Source organism: Chrysemys picta, chromosome 12, assembly GCF_011386835.1.
Source record: "Chrysemys picta bellii isolate R12L10 chromosome 12, ASM1138683v2, whole genome shotgun sequence".
Lineage (NCBI taxonomy): Eukaryota > Metazoa > Chordata > Testudines > Emydidae > Chrysemys > Chrysemys picta.
The window spans coordinates 18,571,549-18,595,504 of record NC_088802.1 but is presented as its reverse complement, the minus strand read 5'-3'; the positions used below and the strand labels follow the sequence as shown (position 1 = coordinate 18,595,504).

The window sequence follows — 23,956 nt, the reverse complement described above, 5'->3', positions numbered from 1 at the left end:
CAGCCCCCACACAGGCATCATACTGGACGAACAGGGCCAGTAGAGGGCTTTTGTCATTTGTGGTGGTTTTACTTCATCAGGGTTAGTGACAGGACTCAAAATTGAGCATGGAGGCGGACAAGGATGTGCCAAAATAAGGCAAATGTTACTAGTAAAGCTTTTGCGAGTAGTCCTATGTTAAGGCTGTAGGCCTGCTTTGTGGGTAGAGGAGCACCGTAACTAGTTTTCATTAGCCTCTCTATGCCACAGTAACCCGCTCCTCACTTCCATGCTTTGCCTGTCCCATGATAACAGGAGTTGAGTGTTACCACACCAGGGCCTGGTCTACACTAAACCATTAAGTCAACAAAAGTGCCTTCCGTCAACCTGGCTGTGGAAGTGTCGTCACTTAAATCTGGCTTCCACCGACGTGAGTGGCTCTCTACGCCGATGTAAGAACTCCACCTCCTCGAGCGGTATCGGGTCACGTTCAATGTAGTTAGGTCAACACAGTGTCAGTGTAGACACTGCATTGCTTATGTCGACTGTTACTGGCCTCCAGGAGCCCTCCCACAATGCCCCAAACTGACAATCCAATCGATACAAGCGCTCCTGGTGGGAGAGCCATTGCCTTTCTTTTCTCTTCTTTTAATTTTAATTTAAGAGCAGCTACACTAGAAACAAAGAGAAAGAAAGAAAGATTAACTCGTGACCACTGCTGTAAGCTGACAGAGGTCCATTTAAGTCAATGAAGCTACACTTATTTACTCCCCTTGGAGCTCTTGCCCATTCACTTCAATGGAAAAACACCAATGTGCAGCAGAGAGGGATCTGGCACCTCATTGAATGAGGTGGGCACCCACTTAGCGGCAGGGATGAATTTGGATCATTGCCCTTTTGTAGAGTAAAATGGCATCTTCTGCACAGCATAACCTTGCACACACTGTATGTCCAAAGTCTCGTCAAACAGATGATGATGCCCTTTTGTTTCTGAACGTGGCCAGTAGAGGTTCCGCACAACTACGCATGTGACCCTCCTCTATGAAAAGTTTGGACCAGTAACTCGCTCCATGTCACTGTACTGTCTGAATGCTTGATGCGCCCAGGCTGGGAAATTCGGATCCAACAGACACTGGGTGAAAGCACCTGAACGTGGCCTAGCAGAGACATGATCATTAGTATTGTTGCAATTCCAGAGGCTTTGCTTTTGTTGCAATTCTAATGGCCTGTAACCCATCTCGACCCCACCGAGCATGTCAGTAAAAAGCAAACAAACCCCACACTGGTGAATCAAGTAGTTCTGAGGGCTCCTGGGTTTAGTGCTATATTTTACCCAGCAGGAGACAGGAGAAATCATTGTGAGACACAAACATTTCAGCATTTTTACAGCTGTGAAGATACAGAATCCACTTGGTGAAAAAACAAAAACGCCAGCACCAGCCAATGAGCGTGGGAACCATAAAACACAACCTCCGCGGGCTTGATATAAAAATAACTTTATTAAATTCTAGAAAACACTCATCAAAAGTGAAGATTAGCCATTTTCTCCTGTCCCTCCCCTGCCCCAAATATTTGCCACCTGTACTGTCCTCCCTCACCCAGGACTCCTCCTCTTGCTCTCTGACCAGGCAGAATGCTAGAGTCCTCTGGGATCATAGAGAACAGTGACAAACAGGCTGGTCAGTGTCCCTGAGGGTTGGGTGGTTTTGGTTGGTTGGTTTTTTGGAGGGGGGAGAACAGGTCACCAGCCCACTTTAGATTCCCGGGTTGTAGAAATGAGGGTGCCAGAGTCTAGAGAAGCCCATTTCATGGCCTGCAGGGGGATAGATAACCTTGTGCATCAGGAACAGAGTCTCAGCTGGGTTTCACTGTCCCAAAAACAGAACCAAGGGCGGATTCTCTCCCCATTGAAAGATGCTGGTGGGAAAGTGAAGATCGGGGCCTTGTTTTCAACACTGAAAAACGCCACCTGCCCCTCGTCACAGTCCAGACAAACCCGGATCCTGCTGGGGACCCGGCCCAGTGACACTGTGGTCTCAGGGGAGGTGCGAGCCTGATATTGATCCCCATGCAGCCACTGCACAGCCCAGATCCCCTCCTCAGGGTTAAAACTCAACCCCCGCTTCCTCCTCACAGACTCTCTGGCCACCCCCACAGCCCAGCATCGCCCACCCCCCATCTCCACCTCCCAGCAATGTCTCCCTGAGGTGAATCCCTCACAGGTCAGCACACAGGGCTCAGGGTCAAATCTCTCAGGGTTGTTGGGCAGTCGCTGTGGTGTGTTTCCCCGTCTCACATGTTTCCGATCTTCAGACAGGATGAGTTGGGGATGAGCCGTGTCTGGATCCAGAGTCACATTCACTGGGGAGAGAGAATCAGAGCGTTAGGGGCAGAGCTCAGTGCCGGGGGAGGCTGGGACCATTTCTCACACTGCCCAGCAGCCCTGTCCTGGCTGGGACCCTCCCCGATTTCCTGCCTCTCTGTCCTGGGTCTCAGGGAGCTGCCTCTGTGCTGGGGCTGAGCAGGGATTTCACCGCGGCTCCCACCTCCCAGGGCCTAGAGGTGCAGTTATAGCTGCAGATTCTGCATCTCCATCTCCTCCCCTGCTGCATCTTCCTGCTCCCCGTGCTGCGGCTCCCCACTCCCAGCAGCAGGGACAGGGCGGGGCGGGGCAGGCAGCAGAGTCTGGGGTGGGACCGAAGGGCCATCAGCCTCAGCCGCCTCTTGGGGAGACACCCCCAGTCAGAGGGAATCAAGGAGGCAGCAGAGAGGGGAGCACAAACCCCAGTGCAGCTGGGACAAGGGGAGGAGGTAGTAGCCCTGGGTGGAAGGGGGTGGGGGGGAGTTGGTGGGTACACCAGGGCAGGGCCCCCAGCCCATGGTGAATGGGGGAGGAGGAGGCAGTGTCCACAGAAGACCTCCCAAAGACAGAGAGGATGGAGGGGCCTAGCTGGCAACCCAAGAACCCAGGGGGAAGGGAGAGGTGGGACCCACAGGGAGAGACAGAGACAAAGAAGGGGGCAATGTCCTATGGACACACCAAGGAAGGGTCAGACCAGGCACCCACCCCCTAAGCATAACAGAGGAGTCAGAACCCTCACTCGGTACATTGCACAGCAATTAAGAGGTTAATAATATATTGGAGTGCTTAAGGCCAGCCCCCTCCCCTGCAATGCTCACTCTATGGAAGGAGGCCCCTGTTTTGTTTGATCTCAGAAGCTTCTTCCTCAAGTGAATCCAGTGACACAAATACAAACTGTCCTTTTCTCTCAATCCATCTAAAACCCCACCCATTCCCCTACCCCCTTTTACCAGAGATCCATTTACTTGCCGTCTGCAGTTCAAACATCAGAGCATCTAGGGAGGAGAGGAAGAGAAAGAAATTTCATGTACAAAATTATGTTTCATGCAGGATTTCTACAAATAATCAGAATAACTGTGCTTTAGTTCTGGGCCATGAACAGAGGGGAAAAGGCAGGGAGACCCAGAGTAAGAAACAAAGTGTAAAAATATAGTGTAAAATTTGCCTATGGAGATGGGCCAATATCAGGCTTATGGACCCCTTTCTGCACTAATAACATGGTTATAAACATGGCTTAAGTGGCATTTAGTGTTTCTCTCCTTTCTACAAGAAAAAATTCTTAGACAGGTCAGACTGGAATGAAACAGAATCAGGACAAGAAGATGGAGCCCTTTGCGTTAGCACAGAATTTATCTCAGCCAAGTTCTTTGCAGTCCTCAAGAATTAGGGCAAACAAGGTGACAATGAATCACATTCGGACTATGCTTGTTTTTCCATAAATCTCTTGTGTAGGGGAAAAATTTGCTTAGCTAATTCAAAACTTTGTCTATATTTCTTCCATGTTCTTAAATTGGGTTTTACATTCGCAGCTAATTGGACACAGCCTGTTTCCTCCAACATTCACAGAGATCAGACTCCATTTTCCTTTTTCAATCCCTGCTCAATACCTTGGAATTTCTTCAGAGTCTCCTTTAGTACAATGTTTTTCTGGGTAAAATCACCAAGTCTCTTTGCCAGATCTGGAGAAATCGCCACTGGCTTCTGGAACTTCCCCTTCTCGCACCTGGAGAGAAACAGAATTCTCTAATTAATTGATTGTAAATCACGATTTTATCCTCATTTCAGATGAATTTCATGCCAGTGAAAGCTTCTGGACTGCGGGGCCTGGAGGCTGGATTGTTCTATGTATCCTGGCCTCAGAGCAGGTACCGCTCAGGCAATGGCAGCACAAGCTTCACCCACAGCAGCCCAGTTTGTTTCCAGCATGACCTGGCAAGAGACGACATCGAGGGGAAGTGGAGCAGGCAGATGGGCCAACAAGCTGCATTGACTCCGCTAAGCTTTTTAGCGTGCACACCTGCCCAGTCAGAAATGGATGGAGACCACTAACCCCAAATCACCTCACACAGGGTGCCAAACAGACCCAAGCTGGACATATTTGACTACTGCTGCTCTGGAAGGGTCCGTATTGCCGTTCCACAGGACACAAGAGATTTAATAGATCTATTCTGGTCTATTAACCTGCCCCCATGCTTCATCATCTCAGCGTCTCGAATAAAGAGCATCAATCCCAGGAGTAAAGTCAGCAGAGGGCAGATTTGGATCTGAGGGGTGACCCTGCCCCGCAGAGTTGGCCATGGTGCCCTGAGGAGATGTGGGCCTCGCATGGGGCTCAAGACCCTCCCCCGCACAGTAACTTGTCCCTGAGAGTGAGACGAAGCCATGTACCTGCTCAACGTGCTTCTGACGTCCTAGAGAGGAGGAGACAGAGAAAAAAGAGCTCCGTTACAAGTGATATGGAAGCTGTTCTATACCCCTAATCAAATTATTAATAATACAAAAGAGAATAATAAAACAGAAGCAAGTGGAAGTGATCATAAACCAGAGAATTTACATTTTAACAGTAGTTCATAACAATAAAATGAGGTACCATTAAAGAGAGAGCGAGAGTGAGGATTCCTATGTAAAAACTAGAAACAGTGAGTTCCACTGTAGTGTTAGGATCCTGCACTCCAAGCCACATGGGTCTCCCCATTCATCCATTTCCCAAATATCTCCAAGGCTCCGAGGTCTCACCTGCAGGAATTCACTCGCTGGCTGCTGGCACTTCCCCTCCATCTCGCTGATCAGCTCGCTGAGACGGGAAATCTCAGCGGAGAGTTTGGTGATATTTTCATCCTGCAGCTTCACAATCTCCTTCTCCAGATCTCCCAGTCGGGCCAGCAGAAGTCGCTCTTCTTTCTCGAGAAACTGGTGCAGCTGCTTAAATTGAGCCACAATTTCCTCTCTCTCAGCTTCTGTCTTTCCCTGTAAAGATGAGGCACAAACAGGGAAAGGGCACGTCAAGGACACACCAACAGGCAGGGGAGATTTCACACAGCCCTGTGTCAGCAGGAGGGGGAATTTCATTGCAACCTCTAAGTATTCAGCACCTCAAAAACAGACAGAAACTTTCCCCATTTGACCAGAGAAAAGGTTTTCCTAGGAAGTCCCAACTTGCCCTAAATTCCCTTCCCATCTGACATGGTTTAATTCTGTTGTGATCGATGACCTCTGACAATCTCAGTCCTTCCAGTAGCAGAAAGGACAGGACTCCAAGGTACACGAGCAGAGACTTCCTGAGAGAGACCGAACGGGGTAAAGAAAACCCAAATTAAAATAAGAAAACAAACCAAAACTCCCAAGTTTCACTGAGGAAGTTCCTGATATTCACATGCCCCAGAAGGACGCCTAGCCACACCTCTGGAGAGACATGAGAATTCAGTCCCTAAAAGCTAACTGTGTTAGTGCAGAGATCAGGATCTCTAGTGCAGCCCCAGGCCATAAACTTGTACCATGAAATCAAGAATGAAGTGAAGACAAACACAGCTCTGAAAGCAAGGGAATGCAGAGTTAAGGTCGTGCCTCCCACACACACTGCCACCCAACCTTAACTCTGCCCCCTTTCCACAGCTGCCTGCTACCACTCCGCACTCTGGCTTGAGGTGCACTTGTCTCCTGGAGCATGCTCATATCACTTTCCCATGTGCGTATCCAAGATCTATGCATATTCACAGAGCCTCTAATAACTTCTAAGATGCTGCTTCCCTGGTGTGGCCCTGGGTGCCAGACACTAGCCAAGGTGAAATCCAGTCAGACTCAGCTCAGTTGGGGTTGATCGGTGCAATGATCTGAGCCATAGGCGGGCCCAGAAAATTATGAGAATGGGAGACAAATTGAATGTCAGGTTCTTTTCGTCTGAGCCCTTCACCTCTGTAGCCCCTCGGCCACATGACTCTGATTCGGTCCAATTACCCTGTCTCATGCCTGGATGGGGCACAGTGATTTTCCAAGACAACGTCAGGAAGCAGGTGAGTTTAAGAGCCCTATGAAACCATGAGCACTTAGCATGAGAGCTTGGCTGTCACTCAGCTATTGACACTCTAGTGCTCATCTATAATAGAGAGAGACAAGGGGCTGAGGTGATCTCTTTGATTGGAGCGACTTCCGTCGGAGAGAGAGAGAAGCTTTCGAGCCACCCAGAGCTCTCCAGCCCAGACTTGAAGAAGAGCTCTGGGTAGTGTGTAAGCTTGTCTCTCTCACCAACAGAAATTGGTGCAATCAAAGATCTCACCTCTCCCCCTTGTCTCTCCAACATCCTGGGACTGACACAGCTTCAACTGCACCTTATAGCGCAGGGGTGGGCAAACTTTTTGGCCCGAGGGCCACATCTGGGTGGGGAAATTGCATGCAGGGCCATGAATGTAGGGCTGGGGTGTGGGAGGGAGTGCAAGGTGTGGGAGGGGGTGCAGTGTGCAGGAAGGGGCTCAGAGCAAGGGGTTGGGGCTCAGCAGGTGTGCAGGGTGTAGGAGAGGGCTCAGGGCAGGGGGTTGGGGTGCAAGAGGGGTGCAGCAGGGGGATGAGGTGCAGGAGGAGTGTGGGAGGGGGCTCGGGGCAGAGGGTTGGGGTGCAGGGTGGGTTTGGGGTTCGGGCTCTGGCCCGATGCCACTTACTTAGAGCGGCTCCGGGGTGGCAGCGGCGCGCACCAGAGCCAGGGCAGGAAACGGCTGGCACCATATCCCTGCGGACCCTGGAGGAGGGTGGGGCAGAGGGTTCCGCATGCTGCCCTCACCTGCAGGTACCTCTCCCGAAGCTCCTATTGGCCGCGGTTCCCTGTTCCCGGTCAATGGGAGCTGCGGGGGGCAGTGCCTGCAGGCGAGGGCAGTGCGCGGAGCCCTCTAGCCCCCGCCACAGAGGCCGCAGGGACGTGGTGCCGGCAGTCCTGCGGGTCAGATCCAAAGCCCTGATGGGCCGGATCCAGCCCGAGGGCCGATTTGCCCACCCCTGGCATAGAGCGAAACAGACAGCGTGTGCAGACACAGGCAAAGATCAAGCCTGAAGCCGAGCCGAGCAGGCCTCTCTGATAGCTGGGGATGGAGCATTAATGCAGCCTTGGCACTGCCAGAGCTGAAGGGAGAAGGTAGGACCATGACCCCACATCCCGTCCATTCTGAGCAGAGGGGAGCACAGGCTGCACCTGCTGCTGGATTCGATCAGCATCTGCCCTGTCCCAAGGCTGCCCAGAGCTCCTGGGGAATCTGTCCTAGCCCGAGCCAGGCAAGGAGTCCCAGTCTCACTCCAGCCCATGGAGGGGAGCAGAGAGAGACACACACGATCCCAAACCAGAAGCACACGGTGCCGGAGACGCACAATCCTCCCACACATTCATCCCCACGACCCTGCTGGGTAACACCACTGGGCACCTACCAGGTACTGTGAGCTTCTCTTCTCTCCTGTCAATTTCCATCCCAGGAGCTTTTCTCTCTCTTTTTTCAGAGCCTGCAGTCGGGTCTGGAATTGTTCCTGGGCAAAGACAAATGGGGGGAGCGGGGGGTGTTAATTTTTTTTCTTTTGGAGCTTGAGGAGCAATGATTCCCTCCCTCCCCATGCAATAACGCTGCTGCACGGATTTACGGTTCCAGCCTATTACAGCAGCAGGCCAGGAGAGCACCCACATGGCAACTCACAGGCCAGGCCATGGACAATGCAGGAACTGGTGGAAAGCAGCAGGTAGCAAAGGAGAACTAGTTTTGGGTGACCAGACGTTCCAATATTATCGGGACAGTCCCGATTTTAGGGGACTTGTCCCGCGTCCCGAACTTACATTGGTCGGGACGTCTGGTCACCCTATCTGAGGGGGACCGCAGCAAGCCAGCGCCACCGGCTCCACTCACCTTTCCTCCCTGGGCCCTGGGGCAGCGCGCAGCTGAGCTCCCGGCATGGCGGCGCCAGCCCACGGGGCCCACCGCCCAGCCGGCAGAAGCCTGCAAAGTGCAGCCCTGCCCCTGCCCCGGCACACAGAGAGGCAGCGAGGAGGTCTCGCTCCCCTGCGTGCTGCAGCAGGGCGGGGCTTATAGACTGGCAGCAGGCAGTGGTTGCCGGGCAGAGACCCCTCCTGCCCCCCTCCCCTCGACCCGACCCTAGGAAGGGGCCAGAGGGACTGGGAGAGACCTGCCTGCTGGATGCTTCCTGGGAGCTGCTCCAGGTAAGCACTGCTGGGCTCACCTGGCCCCCTGGCAGGTCCCTCTGGGGGGACTCCCCTCAGACCCACTGCCCTCAGCCCCCACCCTGACCCTGTTCCCTCAGCCTCCCCCGCAGTGTCCCCTTGTACCTCCCACCCTCAACCCACTGCCCTCAGCCCCCCTGACCCTGTTCCCTCTGCCTCCCGCACAGTCCCTCCCCTCCCCCCATCATCTCACCCGACCCACTGCCCTCAGTCCCTGCCCCTGTTCCAACAGCCTCCCCCACAGTCCCTCCCCTTCCCTCCCCTCGATCATCTCACCCTGCATGGATGTGGAAATCTGTCCCGGATTCCAGGCTGTCGTTAGCCCCTGGGGCAAAAGATCAGCAGAGGTTTCCAAAGGGAAGTTTGCAGCCTTTGCTCAGACCCAAACATTTTCACTTAAAATAAATAAATAAATACCCAAACCCATCCTGACATCCATCTGCTCTGTCCAGATTTGCTGTTATCCCTGTTGAGGCCAAAGTGGTTTGAAAAATTAAAAATCCTTGACACCATTGTGTTGCTTCCCCCTGTGTTGCTCGTTAATCTGATGGACCTACCGATAATGAATAAAGATGAATGCCCTGGGAGCAATGTGTCAGGCAGACAGTTTGTCAAGTAGGAATGTGAATGCTGAAGCCCTCACAAAATGCAGAGGCTTTTCTTAACCTGAGAACTGAAAAAGAGCCAGATACCCTGCATGGGTTTGAAAGTGACAAGAGCCTAGTGACTGACCAGAGCAGCACCAGGTTTGAAGTGACGAGGAGGGTCTGTGTCATGAAGTCTGCATTTCCACTGAGGACTCTTCCATCGCCAGGGAAGCACTGGTGCAGGTCTGCCGCCTGGCACAGCAATGCTGAGAGGTGCCAGTGTAGACCCGACCCACTGCCCTCAGCCCCCACCCTGACCCTGTTCCCTCAGCCTCCCCCGCAGTCTCCCCTGTACCTCCCACCCCGAACCCACTGCCCTCAGTCCCTGCCCTACCACAAATCTCTTCTTCAGCCTCTCCCGTCATCCCACCCCCATCGCTCCCCCTGCTGTCCCCCCCTCAACTTCCCCTCATTCCAGTCCTGCTCCCCTCTGTCTCATCCCCTCCAGACCCTGTCCCTCTCCCCAACCCCCCGACCCTCCCCAGCCCAGCCCCATTGTCCCCCCCGCCCCACTCTACACAGCTCTCTACCCTGTCCCATTCAGGCTCCCCTCAGCCCCTACCCTACTCCCCCCATCCCAGTCCTGTCCCATCCCCCTCAGCCCCCCCCCCCCCCCCGATTCCCCCAGTCCCAGTTCTGTCCCCCTCAGATCCTCCACCCTGCTTCCCCTGGTCCATCCCCACACACCCACTGACTTCCTCGACCTCCCTCCCCCAATCCCACTGCCTGGACCCACTCCAGTCCCACTCAGGACATGCAGGAAAAAGAAGCAATGGGCTTAAATTGTAGCAAGGGAGATTTAGGTTAGACATTAGGAAAAACTTCCTAACTGTAAAGGTAGTTAAGCTCTGGACAAATTACCTAGAGAGGTTATGGAATAGCAGTCATTGGAGTTTTATAAGAGGTTAGACAAACACCTGTCAAGGATGGTCTAGTGTTGTTATTACTCAGTCCAGCCTCAGTGCTGGGGTTTGACTAGATGACCTGTTGATGTCCCTTCCACTCCTACATTTCTGTGATTCACACTGAATTGCCTTGTGCCACTGTCTAGTAGTAGTGGCACACAGTTCTCTGACATGCAGGTTTATAAAATTGTAGTTAATATACAGTTTAGAGCATAGCAGTTTTAAAGCTCTGCATGTTCAGACCAACTGAGCTGAAAATTGTGATCTATAGTATTCAAAACTATTAAGATGTGGGCTGAAATAAAATCAGCATGAATTGCTCAACAATATCAATGGAATCAGCATTGCGCTGCTATATATTGTAAAACATTACAGTGAAATCTTGCAAGTATTACATAGCACGCTGCCTTGCCCAAGTGGTAACTATGCATAACATCTTCCTGTTTCAACATTCTTAACTTGTATCCCATAGCTCCTAAAAGTTGTTTTTTTTCAAACACTAAATACTGCTAAGTTATGAGTTTTAACAGGTTTTTTTTCTTTTAAACCACAGCACTGAATGTTATTCTAAAATTGTTTTCCAAATATTCTTAAACTCCCAGTTTATCCCCTGCTGATGTTCATTGTGAAGAGTATTGCAAGTGTAATAATAATATTTGGCACTTTTGTAATTCACTGTCCAACATGTGTTTTGTGCCCTCCTCTGGTGGATTTTTAGAGGATAACTGTATAGCTACCAGCTAAGGGAGTTATATCTTGAACTCAAGTAGTAGAAGCTCATGCTTTTAAGTCTGGATGGCTCGGGTTCAATCTTTGGTGACTAGCTATGATGGAGGTTGCTACACTTATAATCCCTTTAATCAGAGGTTCTGAATATGCTTTGTTGTAGGCAGAGCTAGCCTATAGTTAAGCAACCACAAATTTAGAATGGGAAGTGTTGAAATGTTGGGAAGCCTTATAATTTTGCCAGTCTGGAACGAACATCCCATCTGAGGGATGGGGGCGGGGAGAGAGGAGAGTGAGACAGGACCAGGAAACTGGGACAAGGAATCCAGAGCGGTAGTGGGGGGCTGTTGAAATAAGATGAGGAGCTGGGGCGGGTTAGACAGCAATAGGATAGACATAGACTGGAGGGGACGGGGGGAGAAGGGTCTTTGACTACTAGAGACCACTCCATTCAGGAGCCTGGAATAGACCCAGGATTCCTGAGTTTCACAGTTCCTCTTCTGTCAGCAGATATCTGTGAAACCCAGTGGCAAAAAAAGTGTCTCATCCCCCTATAGAGCTGATCTATCACATAGAGGATGACAACCTACTGCCTCTGCCATCATTTACTCCATTAGCTCAAGTGGCAGAAGTCTGTGCAGTGGATCTAAAGGTTCATCGGCAGGGTTGGAGCCATGCGAGTTTCACGATGATTCCACATGCCAGAATTTCTGGGGCAGTTCAGTTTTGATTTTTACAAAAAAACCTGGGGAAATGCATACAGAAATAGGGTGACCAGATGCCTAAATAGGGGAATCTCAAGCAGGAGTAGAGAGGTTATTTTATCTCTGTATTTGGCACCGGTGCAACCACTGCTGGAATACTGTGTCCAGTTCTGGTGTGCACAATTTAAGAAGGATATTGATAAATTGGAGAGTGTTCAGAGAAGAGTCACAAGACTGATTAAAGGATTATAAAACATGCCTTATAGCGATCGACTCAAAGACCTCAATCTATTTAGCTTAACAAAAAGAAGGTTAAGAAGTGACTTGGTTATAGACTGTAAGTATCTACATGGGGAACAAATAGTTAATAATGGGCACTTCTGTCTAGCAGAGAAAGGTAGAGCATGAGCCAACGGTTGGAAGTTGCAGCTAGACCAATTCAGCCTGGATATAAGGCATACCTTTTCAATGGTGAGAGTAATTAACAATTAACAATATACTAAGGGTCATGGTGTTTTTCTAAAAGCTTTTTCTAAAAGCTATCCTCTAGGAATTATTTTGGGAAAGTTCTATGTCTGTGCTATACAGGCAGTGAGACCAGGTGATCACCGGATCCCTTCTGGCTTTATAATCTCAGAACTAGGTACATCAATTCACATGCAAAATTCTCATTGAATTCCATAGGTGTCCTTGCCCTGTGGCTTGTGGTGTGGGCTGCAGCAGGAGCCGTACAACCCCTCTCGCAGCTTCCTCGGGCCCACTCTCATGGCTCTGTGCACCTGTGTCTGTCATTGTCGTCCTCTCCCCTCCCCCCGCTCCACTCACCCAATGTGTCCTGATATTTCACTCTTGCGATCTGGTCACCCTAAACTAGTTCATTCTGACACCTGGGGACTAGGAGCGCAAACTGGGTTTCATCATCTGTCCACCAGTCAGGAGTTCTGACAACACCACTGCCTCAACCTCGCATCCACCAGCATCTTTTGCTGAGAATCAAATCATTGCTCTGTTGGTTTGAAATGAATGAAGCAGAGCGTGGGAGGATAAATTCCCAGAGTCTGATCTTTTCAAAGATCTCAGGATTTTAAAATAGTGGGGGCTGGCAGTCCTGGTTCCGGTGTGTCCCTCTCAGCAGGAACATGTGTTGGAATAGAAATACTAGCTGAGGAAAAGGGCATCACAAGAGAATGAATATTTTTCCCCACCCACTACTGGAAATTGGTCCTCAAGTCAGAGCAGAGATCCATGTGGAAGGTTAAAAAATCTTTATCACAACACTGTAGTTAACAAAAAAAAAAAAAAAACATCCTTTATGACAGCAGGACATGAGGAGTTCCGGTGAGACTAGAAGGAAACCCAAACATTGGAAGTCTGGGAACCTACAGTTATGGCCGCAGGCTACATGATGTCTGCATGAGCAGCTGTACTCTGGGCCTCGAAATAGATCTGAAAAACTAGGGTTACCATATTTTGGGCCTCCAAAAGGAGGACACTCCACGGGGCCCCGGCCCCGCCCCCAGCCCCGCCCACGCCCCAACTCCGCCCCTTCCCCAAAGTCTCCGCCCCCTCCCCTGCTTCCCGCGGAAATTTGATTCGCGGGAAGCCTGAAGCAGGTAAGGGGGGGGGTGTGGGGGGAGGAGGCGCGGCCCAGGCTGGCCCCCGAGCGGCTCCAGCCTGGGTCGGCTCCAGCCCTGGCCGACCACCCCCGGCCCGCCCAGAACTGCCGGCCCCTGGACCCCCGGTCGAACACCCCCGGCCCGGCCCCCGGATCCCCGCCCAGCACCCCTGGCCCGCCCAGCAGCCCCGGGCCCCTGGCCCACCCAGCACCGCCGGTCCCCGGCGGCCCGGCACCGCCGGCCCCCGGCGGCCCGGCGCACCCCCCGGTGGCCCGGCGCACTCCCCAGCCACCCAGCACCCCAGGCGGCCCGGCGCACCCCCCGGCCGCCCGGCACCGCCGACCCGGCGCACCCCCCGGCCGCCCGGCACCGCCGGTCCCCGGCGGCCCAGCACACCCCCCGGCGGCCCGGCGCACCCCCCGGCTGACCGGCACCGCCGGCCCGGCGCACCCCCCGGCACCGCCGGTCCCCAGCGGCCCAGCACACCCCCCGGCGGCCCGGCGCACTCCCCAGCCACCCGGCACCGGCGGCCCGGCGCCCCCCACGGCACCAGCGGTCCCCGGTGGCCCGGCGCACCCCACACTCCCCGGCCACCCGGCGCACCGCCGGTCCCCGCCGGCCCGGCGCACCCCCCGGCCGCCAGGCACCGCCGGCTCAGCGCACCCGCCGGCCCCGGGCCAGCCCCTGGCCCAGGATTTTCCCGGACATGTTCGGCTTTTTGGGATTTCCCCCCGGACGGGGATTTGAGTCCCAAAAAGCCGGACATGTCCGGGAAAATCCGGACGTATGGTAACCCTATGAAAAACCCCGTAGATGCAAACACTGATGCTTGGCGGAGATTTCCTACCTTGTACTCCTGGGCAGCCTCCTCTATGGGAACCACCTTGTGAGATTTGTGAGCCTTAGATTTATCACACACCACGCAGATGGGGGTTTGATCCTCCTCACAGAAAAGTTTCAGAGCCTCCTGGTGCTTCTCACACATTCTCTCCCACTTGGGCTCTGTCACCACCTGGAACCTCAGTCCTTTCACTAACTCCACCACGTTCCCCAGCTGCCGGTTGGGCCGCAGGTTTCTCTGCTGGGCGGTTTCTCTGCATTGGGGGCAGGAGAAGTTTGGCTCCGTCTCCACCCAGCACTGGCTGATGCAGGCCCGGCAGAAGTTGTGCCCACACTCAATAGTCACCGGGTCTGTGAAATACTCCAGGCAGATGGGACAAGAAAGTTCATCCCGGAGACTTTCTGCAGCCATTGCTTCTGGCGGGAAGAGTAACAAAAAGTTACTTTCAATTTCCAACCATCTGGGACAGGAATTGGGTGTCTCCCTTCCTGGGTCTGTCTCATTGGCTGAGCTAGAATCAGCTGTGTCTGTGAGTTCTCCCAGCCCCTGGGGCTCTGATGAGAAACGTGACCCCCCTCTGCTGGAAAGACTGCTCATCTCAAAAATAAATAAATGAAAGCTGAGTTAAAAAGTTGCTCACCATATCCCTTATTTTTATTACCAGGGCAGGTTTTTAATATAGTGAGTCTACTTCAAACGGCAATTCATTCCCTCTCTGCCTGTGTGCATGCAGCCACCATACAAAAGGGGGCAAAGGAAGAGGATGGAAAGGGAGGGGGAGGTTTGGAAGCCCATGAAGCATGTAAAGAGAAAAAAGAAGTGTGTATTAATGTACCCACCTGAGCTCCCTTCCCCATTCCCAGTGGGTTCTGTGTCCGGGCTTGTCTGGAACTGGAAGAATTCCAGGTTGTTTGCAGGCAACCTCAGTGAGCTCAACACCACTGGGCGCTGCTGGATTTCCCTCCTCCAGGTCCCAGGAGGTGTCCACAGGGTGGTGGTAGTGTCTATGCCAAGCATGATGGGCCAGGAGTCAGCCCCTGCAAGGCCATTGGCCTCCTTTGCCTGGCGGTACGACTCCTGGAGTTTCTTCCCTTTTGCCTGGCATTGCTGCTCTTCTCTGCCCTACCCCAACATCTGGCTGGCCTTTGAAATGTGAGAATAGACACCTTTATGTCTGTGGGGATTCTGTAGCAGGGCTTGCACTGCTCCTTCCTCCCACCCCAACACAGGCTGAAGACATCTACTCCAGGGTTTCTCAACTCAACCCGTGGGCCGGGACCCAAACCTGAGTGAGTGGCCCTGCAATCCCATGAGCCAGGTCACATCTCCCCTCACACAGATTTGGTTCAGTCAGGGGCGGATGGGGAGGAACCTGAGCGGCACTGCAGCCCCGGAGGTTGCAATGCTCAGAACGGAGAGCCAAGCCCAGCCAGCCCCACAGCACAGGAGCTGCAGGAGCCACCACGGTGCAGTGAGTGTCTGGCTGGACCCAACCGCCACAGAGGGCAGGATCTGACCAAAACCAACACAGGGCCTCCACCCCCAGACTATTTACTGGGTCCCAACAGGCCATAAACATAGACAAATGGCTCCTGAGCCAAAAAAGGTTGAGAACAACTGGTCTAGGACTCCTTTCCTGGAACAGATGGCAACAGGACCTTTAGCTGGAGCAGCAGGTAGAGCCACACCTGAGCTCACCAAGGTGGGCTGCAGGGACAGAGGAATTTCCAAAACACACGGGCTAAAGGTGGAGGAATGGGAGATTCCAGCCACTGTGACCCCTTGGCGGGAGAGTTCCAAATTGTGACCGCAGCAGTCACCGAGGCAGCGACAGAGACATTGCTGGAGGGCTGTTTTTGCTGGTACCCATCATGCAGCCCCTACACAGGTGTCGTACTGGACAAACAGGGCCAGTAGAGGGCTTATGTCATTTGAGGAGGTGGTTTAACATCATCAGGGTTTTAGTGACAGGACTCCAAATTTAGTGACAGGACTCAGGCAAGGATGTGCCAAAATAAGGCAAATGTTACTGGTAAAGCTTTGGCAAGTAGGCCTACATTAAGGCTGCCAGGCTGCTTTGTGGGTGGAGCAGCACCATAACTAGTTTTCATTAGCCTCTCTATGCCACAGTAACCCGCTCCTCACTCCCATGCTTTGCCTGTCCCATGATAACAGGAGTTGAGTGTTACCACACCAGGGCCTGGTCTACACTACATGGTTGGGTCGACATAAGCAGCTTTGCGTCAACCTGGGTGTGGAAGTGTCTTCACTTAAATTCGGCTCTGGCTGACGTAAGTGCCTCTCTACACTGACGTAAGAACGCTACCTTCTCGAGTGGTGTCACGGCACAGGCGATATAGTTAGATCAACGCAGTGTCAGTGTAGACACTGCATTGCCTACGTCGACTGTTACTGGCCTCCAGGAGCCATCCCACAATGCCCCACAGTGACAATCCAATCGATACAAGTGATCCAGATGGAAAAGCCACTGACTTTCTTTTCTCTTCTTTTAATTTAAGAGCAGCTACACAAGAAAAGAAAAGAAAAGAAAAGAAAAGAAAAGAAAAGAAAAGAAAGAGATTAACTCGTGACCACTGCTGTAAACTGACAGAAGTCCATCTAAGTCAATGAAGCTACACTGATTTACTCCCCCTGGAGCTCTTGCTCATTCACTCCCATGGAGCAATGCCGAGGGGGATCTGGCCCTCTTCACTGAATGAGATGGGCACCCACTTAGGGGCAGGGATAAATTTGGTCCATTGCCCTTGTACAGAAATGGCTACAGCTTCCCATGGGAGGCTGGCCCATGTGTCTTGGCCTCATTCAGAATGTCTGAGACATGATCCCTCGGCCCTGGTTTGTGTGTGTTTCTTTTCCCTTCCACCCGCTGCCTTTACCTTAATCCCACAGGCTTTGATAGTTATTTCCTCATTGATCTGAACAGCAGGAGACTGGAGTCTGATAGGACTTCTCTCTCCTCCAGCCTCAGCTTCTCCATCTCCTGCCTGCTCATCCTAGGGGCTCGCCCCATGGCCACTAGCTCACAAACCTGCAGCAAGTTGGCTCTCTGCACATCCTATTGAAAGAATTGCAGAGGAGAAAGTTCCCACATTAGATCCCCACTGGTAACAGTGACATGTTTGTCCGCAGCCACACTCTGTTACAGTTACACAGACAGGAACTTTGAACCCCCTGTCTGTCTAGTTTCTTCTGACCTACAAGCAGAGTGACCACTTTTGCTGGATGGAATCAAGGGAAGACCACATGAAAAATAAGGGGCAAATCTTTATTTTCAAGGAAATTTTTTTTGGCAAACACCATTTCCCGTAGCACATCATGCACTTTTTTCTCAAGTGTTAATTCCTACTGCCCTACTGTCCCCAGGCCTCCACGGGGGGACTGTGTGGGGCCCCGCCCCAGGACTCCATGGGACGGGGGAGGCTGTTCCCAGGCCTCTGTCGGGGGACAGGGGCTGGCCACTTCCTGTGGGAAGTGGAGCGACCCGGCCCCAGCCTGCTCCGCTTCCCTGGCTCCCAGCTGCACCGCCGGGGAGTGCAAGGGGGTGGTTCCCCCCTCCCCCAAAGCCTGGGAGCCAGGGGAGCAGAGCAGGCTGGGGCCGGGTTGCTCCACTTACCATGCAGTGAGTACAGGGTCGGGCCTGGCTGCAGGCTTCAGGGGAGCAGGGGGGGGGGCTGGGAAGGGGCAGGGCGGAGAGGCAGGGCAGAGCAGGGGCAGGGGCCTGGGGAAGAGCCAGAGCAGGGGCTGGAGCAGCACGCAGCTGCGCAGGCCACCAGGAAATTTGGTGCCCCAAATTTCCTGGTGCCCTACATAGCTGCGTGCTTTGTGTATGGGTAAGAACGGCCCTGGTCTTCTGCCCCTCTCCTTGCTCCAAAGGTTCCCCACCTGTGGACTCGCCTCCCTCACTCGGGATCTTCCTCTTACTCTCTGACTACACAGAATGCTAGAGTCCTCCGGGATCATAGAGAACAGTGACAAACAGGCTGGTCAATGTCCCTAAGGGTTAGGTGGTTTTGGTTGGTTGTTTTTGGGGGGAAGAACAGATCACCGGCCCGCTTTAGTGTCCAGGGTCATAGAAACGAGGATGTCAGCGACTAGAGAAGCCCATTTCATGGCCTGCAGTAGGATATTTTACCCTGTGTATCAGGGACAGAGCCTAAACTGGGTTTCTCTGTCCCAGAAACAGAACCAAGTGTGGACTCTCTCCCCATTGAAAGATGCTGGCGGGAAAGTGAAGATGAGGGACTTGTTGTCCACACTGAAAAATGCCACCTGCCCCTGTCACAGTCCCGACAAATCCGGATCCTGCTGGGGACCCGGCCCAGTGACACTGTGGTCTCAGGGGAGGTGCCAGCCTTATATTGATCCCCATGCAGCCACTGCACAGCCCAGATCCCCTCCTCAGGGTTAAAACTCAAGCCCCCGCTTCCTCCTCACAGACTCTCTGACCACTCTTACACCCAGCATCGCCCACCCCCCCATCTCCACCTCCCAGCAATGTTGTTGGGAAATCGCTTCCAGAGTTGTTGGGCACAACATACGTATCCAGCCCGCAGACAGGATGAGTTGGGAATGAGCCGTGTCTGGATCCAGAGTCACATTCACTGGAGAGAGAGAATCAGAGCGTTAGGGGCAGAGCTCAGTGCTGGGGGAGGCTGGGACCATTTCTCACACTCCCCAGCAGCCCCGTCCTGGCTGGGACCCTCCCTGATTTCCTGCCTCTGTCCTGGGTCTCAGGGAGCTGCCTCTGTGCTGGGGCTGAGCAGGGATTTCACCGCGGCTCCCACCTCCCAGGGCCTAGAGGTGCTGTTATAGCTGCAGATTCTGCATCTCCATCTCCTCCCCGCTGCATCTTCCTGCTCCCCGTGCTGCGCTCCCCACTCCCAGCAGCAGGGACAGGGCGGGGCGGGGCAGGCAGCAGAGCCTGGGGTGGGACCGAAGAGGCATCAGCCTCAGCCGCCTCTTGGGGAGACACCCCCAGTCAGAGGGAATCAAGGAGGCAGCAGAGAGGGGAGCACAAACCCCAGTGCAGCTGGGACAAGGGGAGGAGGCAGTAGCCCTGGGTGGAAGGAGGTGGGAGGGAGTTGGCCCCCAGCCCATGGCGAACGGGAGAGGAGGAGGCAGTGTCCACAGAAGACCTCCCAAAGACAGAGAGGATGGAGGGGCCTAGTTGGCAACCCAAGAGCCCAGGGGGAAGGGAGAGGTGGGACCCACAGGGAAAGACAGAGACAAAGAAGGGGGCAATGTCCTATGGACACACCAAGGAAGGGTCAGACCAGGCACCCAACCCCTCAGCATAACAGAGGAGTCAGAGCCCTCACTCAGTCAGTACATTGCACAGTAATTAAGGGGTTGATAATATATTGGAGTGCCCCAGCCCCCTCCCCTGCAATGCTCACTCTCTATGGATGGGGGCCTCTGTTTTGTTCAATCTCAGAAGATTCTTCCTCAAGTGAATCCAGTGCCACAAACACAAATTGTCCTTTTCTCTCAATCCATCTAAACCCCACCCATTCCACTACCCCCTTTTGCTAGAGATCCACTTACTTGCTGTCTGCAGTTCAAACATCAGAGCTTCTAGGGAGGAGAGGGAGAGGAAGAGATTTCATGGTATCAAAATTATGTTTCATGCAGGATTTCTACAATTAATCAGAATAACTGCTGTAGTTCTGGGACACGAACAGAGGGAAAAAGGCAGGGAGACCCAGAGAGAGAAATACAGAGAGACACATAGTGGAAAATGTGCCCATATGGAGATGGGCCAGTATCAGACTTATGGACACTTTTCTGCACTAATAACATAGTTAAAAACACGGCTTCAGTGGCATTTAGTGTTCCTTGCCTTTCTACAAGCGAAAATTCTTAGACAGGTCAGACCAGAATGAAACAGACTCAGGAAGAGAAGATGGAGCCCTTTGCATTAGCACAGGGTTTCACTCAACCAAGTACTTTGCAGTCCTCAAGAATTAGGGCAAGGAAGACGACAATGAATCACATTCGGACAATTATTGTTTCTCCATACATATCTTATATGTTGGAAAAAAAATTCTTAGCTAATTCAAAACTTTGTCTATATTTCTTCCATGTTCTTAAACTGGGTTTTACATTCGCAGCTAATTGGACACAGCCCGTTTCCTCCATCATTCACAGAGATCAGACTCCATTTTCCTTTTTCAATCCCTGCTCGATACCTTGGAATTTCTTCAGAGTCTCCTTTAGTACAATGTTTTTCTGGGTAAAATCACCAAGGAGAAATCGCCACTGTCTGCTGGAACTTCCCTTTCTCGCACCTGGAGAGAAACAGAATTCTCTAATTAATTGATTGTAAATCACGATTTTATCCATATTTCAGATGAATTTCATGCCAGTGAAAGCTTCTGGACTGCGGGGCCTGGAGGCTGGATTGTTCTATGTATCCCGGCCTCAGAGCAGGTACCGCTCAGGCAAGGGCAGCACAAGCTTCACCCACAGCAGTCCAGTTTGTTTCCAGCATGACCTGGCAAGAGACGACATCGAGGGGAAGTGGAGCAGGCAGATGGGCCAACAAGCTGCATTGACTCCGTTACGCTTTATGGTGTGGACACCTGCCCAGTCAGAAATAGATGGAGACCACTAACCCCAAATCACCTCACCAGGGTGCCAAACGGACACAAGTTGAACATATTCGAACATTGCTGATCTGGAAGGGTCCATATTCCCATTCCCTGGGACACAAGAAATTCAATTGATCTATTCGGGTCTATTAACTTGTCCTCATGCTTCATCATCTCAGCGTCTCGAATAAAGAGCATCAATCCAGGGAGTAATGTCAGCAGAGGGGAGATTAGGATCTGAGGGGTGACCCTGTCCTGCACAGTTAACCGTGGTGCCCTGAGGAGATGTGGGCCTCGCATGGTGCTCAAGCCCCTCCCCACACAGCGTCCCTGAGAGTGAGATGGAGCCATGTACCTGCCCAAGGTGCTTCTGACGTCCTAGAGCGGGGGAGACAGAGAACAAAGAGTTCAGGTATGAGTGACAACCACGAGAAGGAAGTCAGCTGGTGGAGAAGAGGCTGGGATGGGCCAGACTATGATCCTGGTTCAGGGGTGTTAGTGGTGTCATAGGTAGAACGGCAGCTGGCCTGGGATGATTTCCAAAAGAGAGTCCCCCTTTCTCTCCATGAAACAGGGATCACATTATTTAAATAATATTTCTCTGCCTCAGGAGCGGCGGTTGAATTAATGTGTGTTATTAACGAGCTCTGCTGCCCCAGTGATGTGGGCCATAAGTGGACCCAGAACACTGTAAAAAGACCATTAAAATCTAAACCCTACAAAGGGGCCCCTCTCCCAGGATCCCTAACAACACAAGAACGGCCATACTGGGTCAGACTGACAGCCCATCGAGCCCAGTGTCCTGTTTTCTGACAGATGCTTCAGAGGGAATGAATAGAACAGAGCAATGTCAAGTGATCCATCCCCAGTCCCAGCTTCTGGGAGTTAGAGCTTTAGGGCCACCCAAAGCATGGGGTTGTGTCCCTGACCATCTTGGCTAACAGCTATTTATGGACCTATCCTCCATGAACTTCTCTAATTCTTTTTTTAATCCAGTTATACTTTTGGCCTACACAACATCCCATTACAACGAGTTCCACAGGTTGACTGTGAGGCCTATGAAGAAGCATTTTTTTATGTTTGTTTTGAACCTGCTGCCTATTAATTTCATTAATTAGAGCTTATGCTCTAATAAATTTGTTAGTCTCTAAGGTGCCACAAGTACTCCTGTTCTTCTTTTTGCGGATACAGACTAACACGGCTGTTACTCTGAAACCTTTCATTGTAGTGTTCGGATCCTGCACTCCAAGCCACATGGGTCTCCCCGGTCATCCATTTCCCAAATATCTCCAAGGCTCTGAGGGCTCACCTGCAGGAATTCACTCGCTGGCTGCTGGCACTTCCCCTCCATCTCGCTGATCAGCTCACTGAGATGGGAAATCTCCGCGGAGAGTTTGGTGATATTTTCATCCTGCAGCTTCACAATCTCCTTCTCCAGCTCTCCCAGCCAGAGTCACTCTTCTTCCTCCAGAAACTGGTGCAGCTGCTTAAATTGAGACACAATTTTCTCTCTCTCAGCTTCTGTCTTTCCCTGTAAAGAAGAGGCACAAAGAGGGAAAGGGCACATCAAGGACACACCCAGAAGCAGGGGAGATTTCACAGAGCCTGTATGAGCAGGAGGGGGAATTTCTAAATATTCAGCACCTCAAAAGCAGACAGAAACTTTCCCCACTTAACCAGAGAGAAGATTTTCCTAGAAAGTTCCACCTCGACCTAAATTCCCTTCCCCTCTGACATGGTTTCTTTCTGTTGTGATCAGTGACCTGTGACAATCTCAGTCGTTCCAGTAGCAAAAAGAGCAGGATTCAGAGGTACATTCTCAGGGTATGTCTACACTACGAAATTAGGTCGAATTTATAGAAGCCAGTTTTATAGAAATCGGTTTTATACAGTCGATTGTGTGTGTTCCCACATAAAATGCTCTAAGTGCATTAAGTCGGCGGACTGCGTCCACAGTACCGAGGCTAGCGTCGATTTCCGGAGCATTGCACTGTGGGTAGCTATCCCACAGTTCCCGCAGTCTCCACCGCCCATTGGAATTCTGAGTTGAGATCCCAGTGCCTGATGATGCAAAAACAGTGTCGCGGGGGGTTCTGGGTACATGCTGTCAGGCCCCTCCCCATCCGTCAGAGCAACGGCAGACAATCGATTCGCGCCTTTTTACCTGGGTTACCTATGCAGACAACATACCACGGCAAGCATGGAGCCCGCTCAGCTCAGCTCAGCTCACTGTCACCATATGTCATCTGGGTGCCGGCAGACATGGTACTGCATTGCTACACAGCAGCAGCCCCTTGCCTTTTGGCAGTAGACGGTGTATTACAACTGGTATCCGTCGTTGTCGTACTCCTCAGTGAGTTCGGTCAGAGGTACCTGGGCAGACATGTTTTGTCTCCTGGAGACTCAGTCCTGCCAGCAGTCCTATTGCACCGTCTTGACGATGATGGCTAGCAGTCGTAATACAGCATTTTCTGCCAAGCACCCAGAAGATGCCGATGGCTATCAGTCATGCTGCACCGTCTGCTGCCAGCTTAAGATGTAAAAAATAGATGGACCAGATTTGTTCTGTATTCATTTGCTTCCCCCTCCCTCCGTGAAATCAACGGCCTGCTAAACCCAGGGTTTTGAGTTCAATCTTTGGGGGGGAGCCATTCTGTGTGACAGTTGTTTGTGTTTCTCCCTGATGCACAGCCACCTTTGTGGATTTTAATTCCCTGTAAGCCATGTCGTCACTCGCCCCTCCCTCCCTCCGTCAGACAATAGTTTTCGCGCCTTTTTTCAGCCCAGACACCATAGCACTGGGATCATGGAGCCCGCTCAGATCACCGCGGCAATTATGAGCACTATGAACACCATGCGCATTGTCCTGGAGTATATGCAGAGCCAGAACATGCCAAAGCCAAAACCAGGCGAGGAGGCTATTGCAGCGATTGCAGTGCAGCAACGAGAGTGATGAGGAAATTGACATGGACATAGACCTCTCACAAAGTACAGGCCCCAGCAATGTGCAAATCATGGTGTTACTGGGGCAGGTTCATGCCGTGGAACGCCGATTCTGGGCCCGGGAAACAAGCACAGACTGGTGGGACCGCATCGTGTTGCAGGTGTGGGACGATTCCCAGTGGCTGCGAAACTTTCGCATGCGTAAGGGCACTTTCATGGAACTTTGTGACTTGCTTTCCCCTGCCCTGAAGCACCAGAATACCAGGATGAGAGCAGCCCTCACAGTTGAGAAGCGAGTAGCAATAGCCCTGTGGGAGCTTGCAACGCCAGGCTACTGGTCAGTCGGGAATCAATTTGGAGTGGGCAAATCTACTGTGGGGGCTGCTGTGATCCAAGTAGCCAACGCAATCAAAGACC

At 52.3% G+C, this 23,956-nt stretch overlaps 1 protein-coding gene and 1 long non-coding RNA gene across 3 annotated transcripts; both read right to left on the bottom strand.

The window, feature by feature from the left end:
* Positions 1 to 1,459: 1,459 nt before the first annotated feature.
* Positions 1,460 to 14,496, bottom strand: LOC101942078 (zinc finger protein RFP-like). 2 transcript variants are annotated; one of them, XM_024105565.3, is made up of 7 exons: positions 13,992 to 14,496; positions 7,748 to 7,843; positions 5,078 to 5,308; positions 4,730 to 4,752; positions 3,949 to 4,064; positions 3,292 to 3,336; positions 1,460 to 2,340 (listed from the first exon to the last, which is right to left on the bottom strand). In XM_024105565.3, exons 1-7 carry the CDS (start codon positions 14,394 to 14,396, stop codon positions 1,820 to 1,822), a joined length of 1,437 nt encoding a protein of 478 aa, XP_023961333.2. In that variant the 5' UTR covers positions 14,397 to 14,496; the 3' UTR covers positions 1,460 to 1,819. The 2 variants fall into 2 exon arrangements, with proteins under 2 accessions (XP_023961333.2, XP_023961344.2); XM_024105576.3 differs by having other exon boundaries at positions 3,307 to 3,336; positions 13,992 to 14,495.
* A 4,025-nt stretch (positions 14,497 to 18,521) lies between these two features.
* LOC135975054 (uncharacterized) lies at positions 18,522 to 20,252 on the bottom strand. Its single transcript, XR_010592111.1, has 3 exons — positions 20,195 to 20,252; positions 19,551 to 19,580; positions 18,522 to 18,607 (listed from the first exon to the last, which is right to left on the bottom strand). It is a non-coding gene; the product is annotated as an uncharacterized LOC135975054 (long non-coding RNA).
* Positions 20,253 to 23,956: the final 3,704 nt, after the last annotated feature.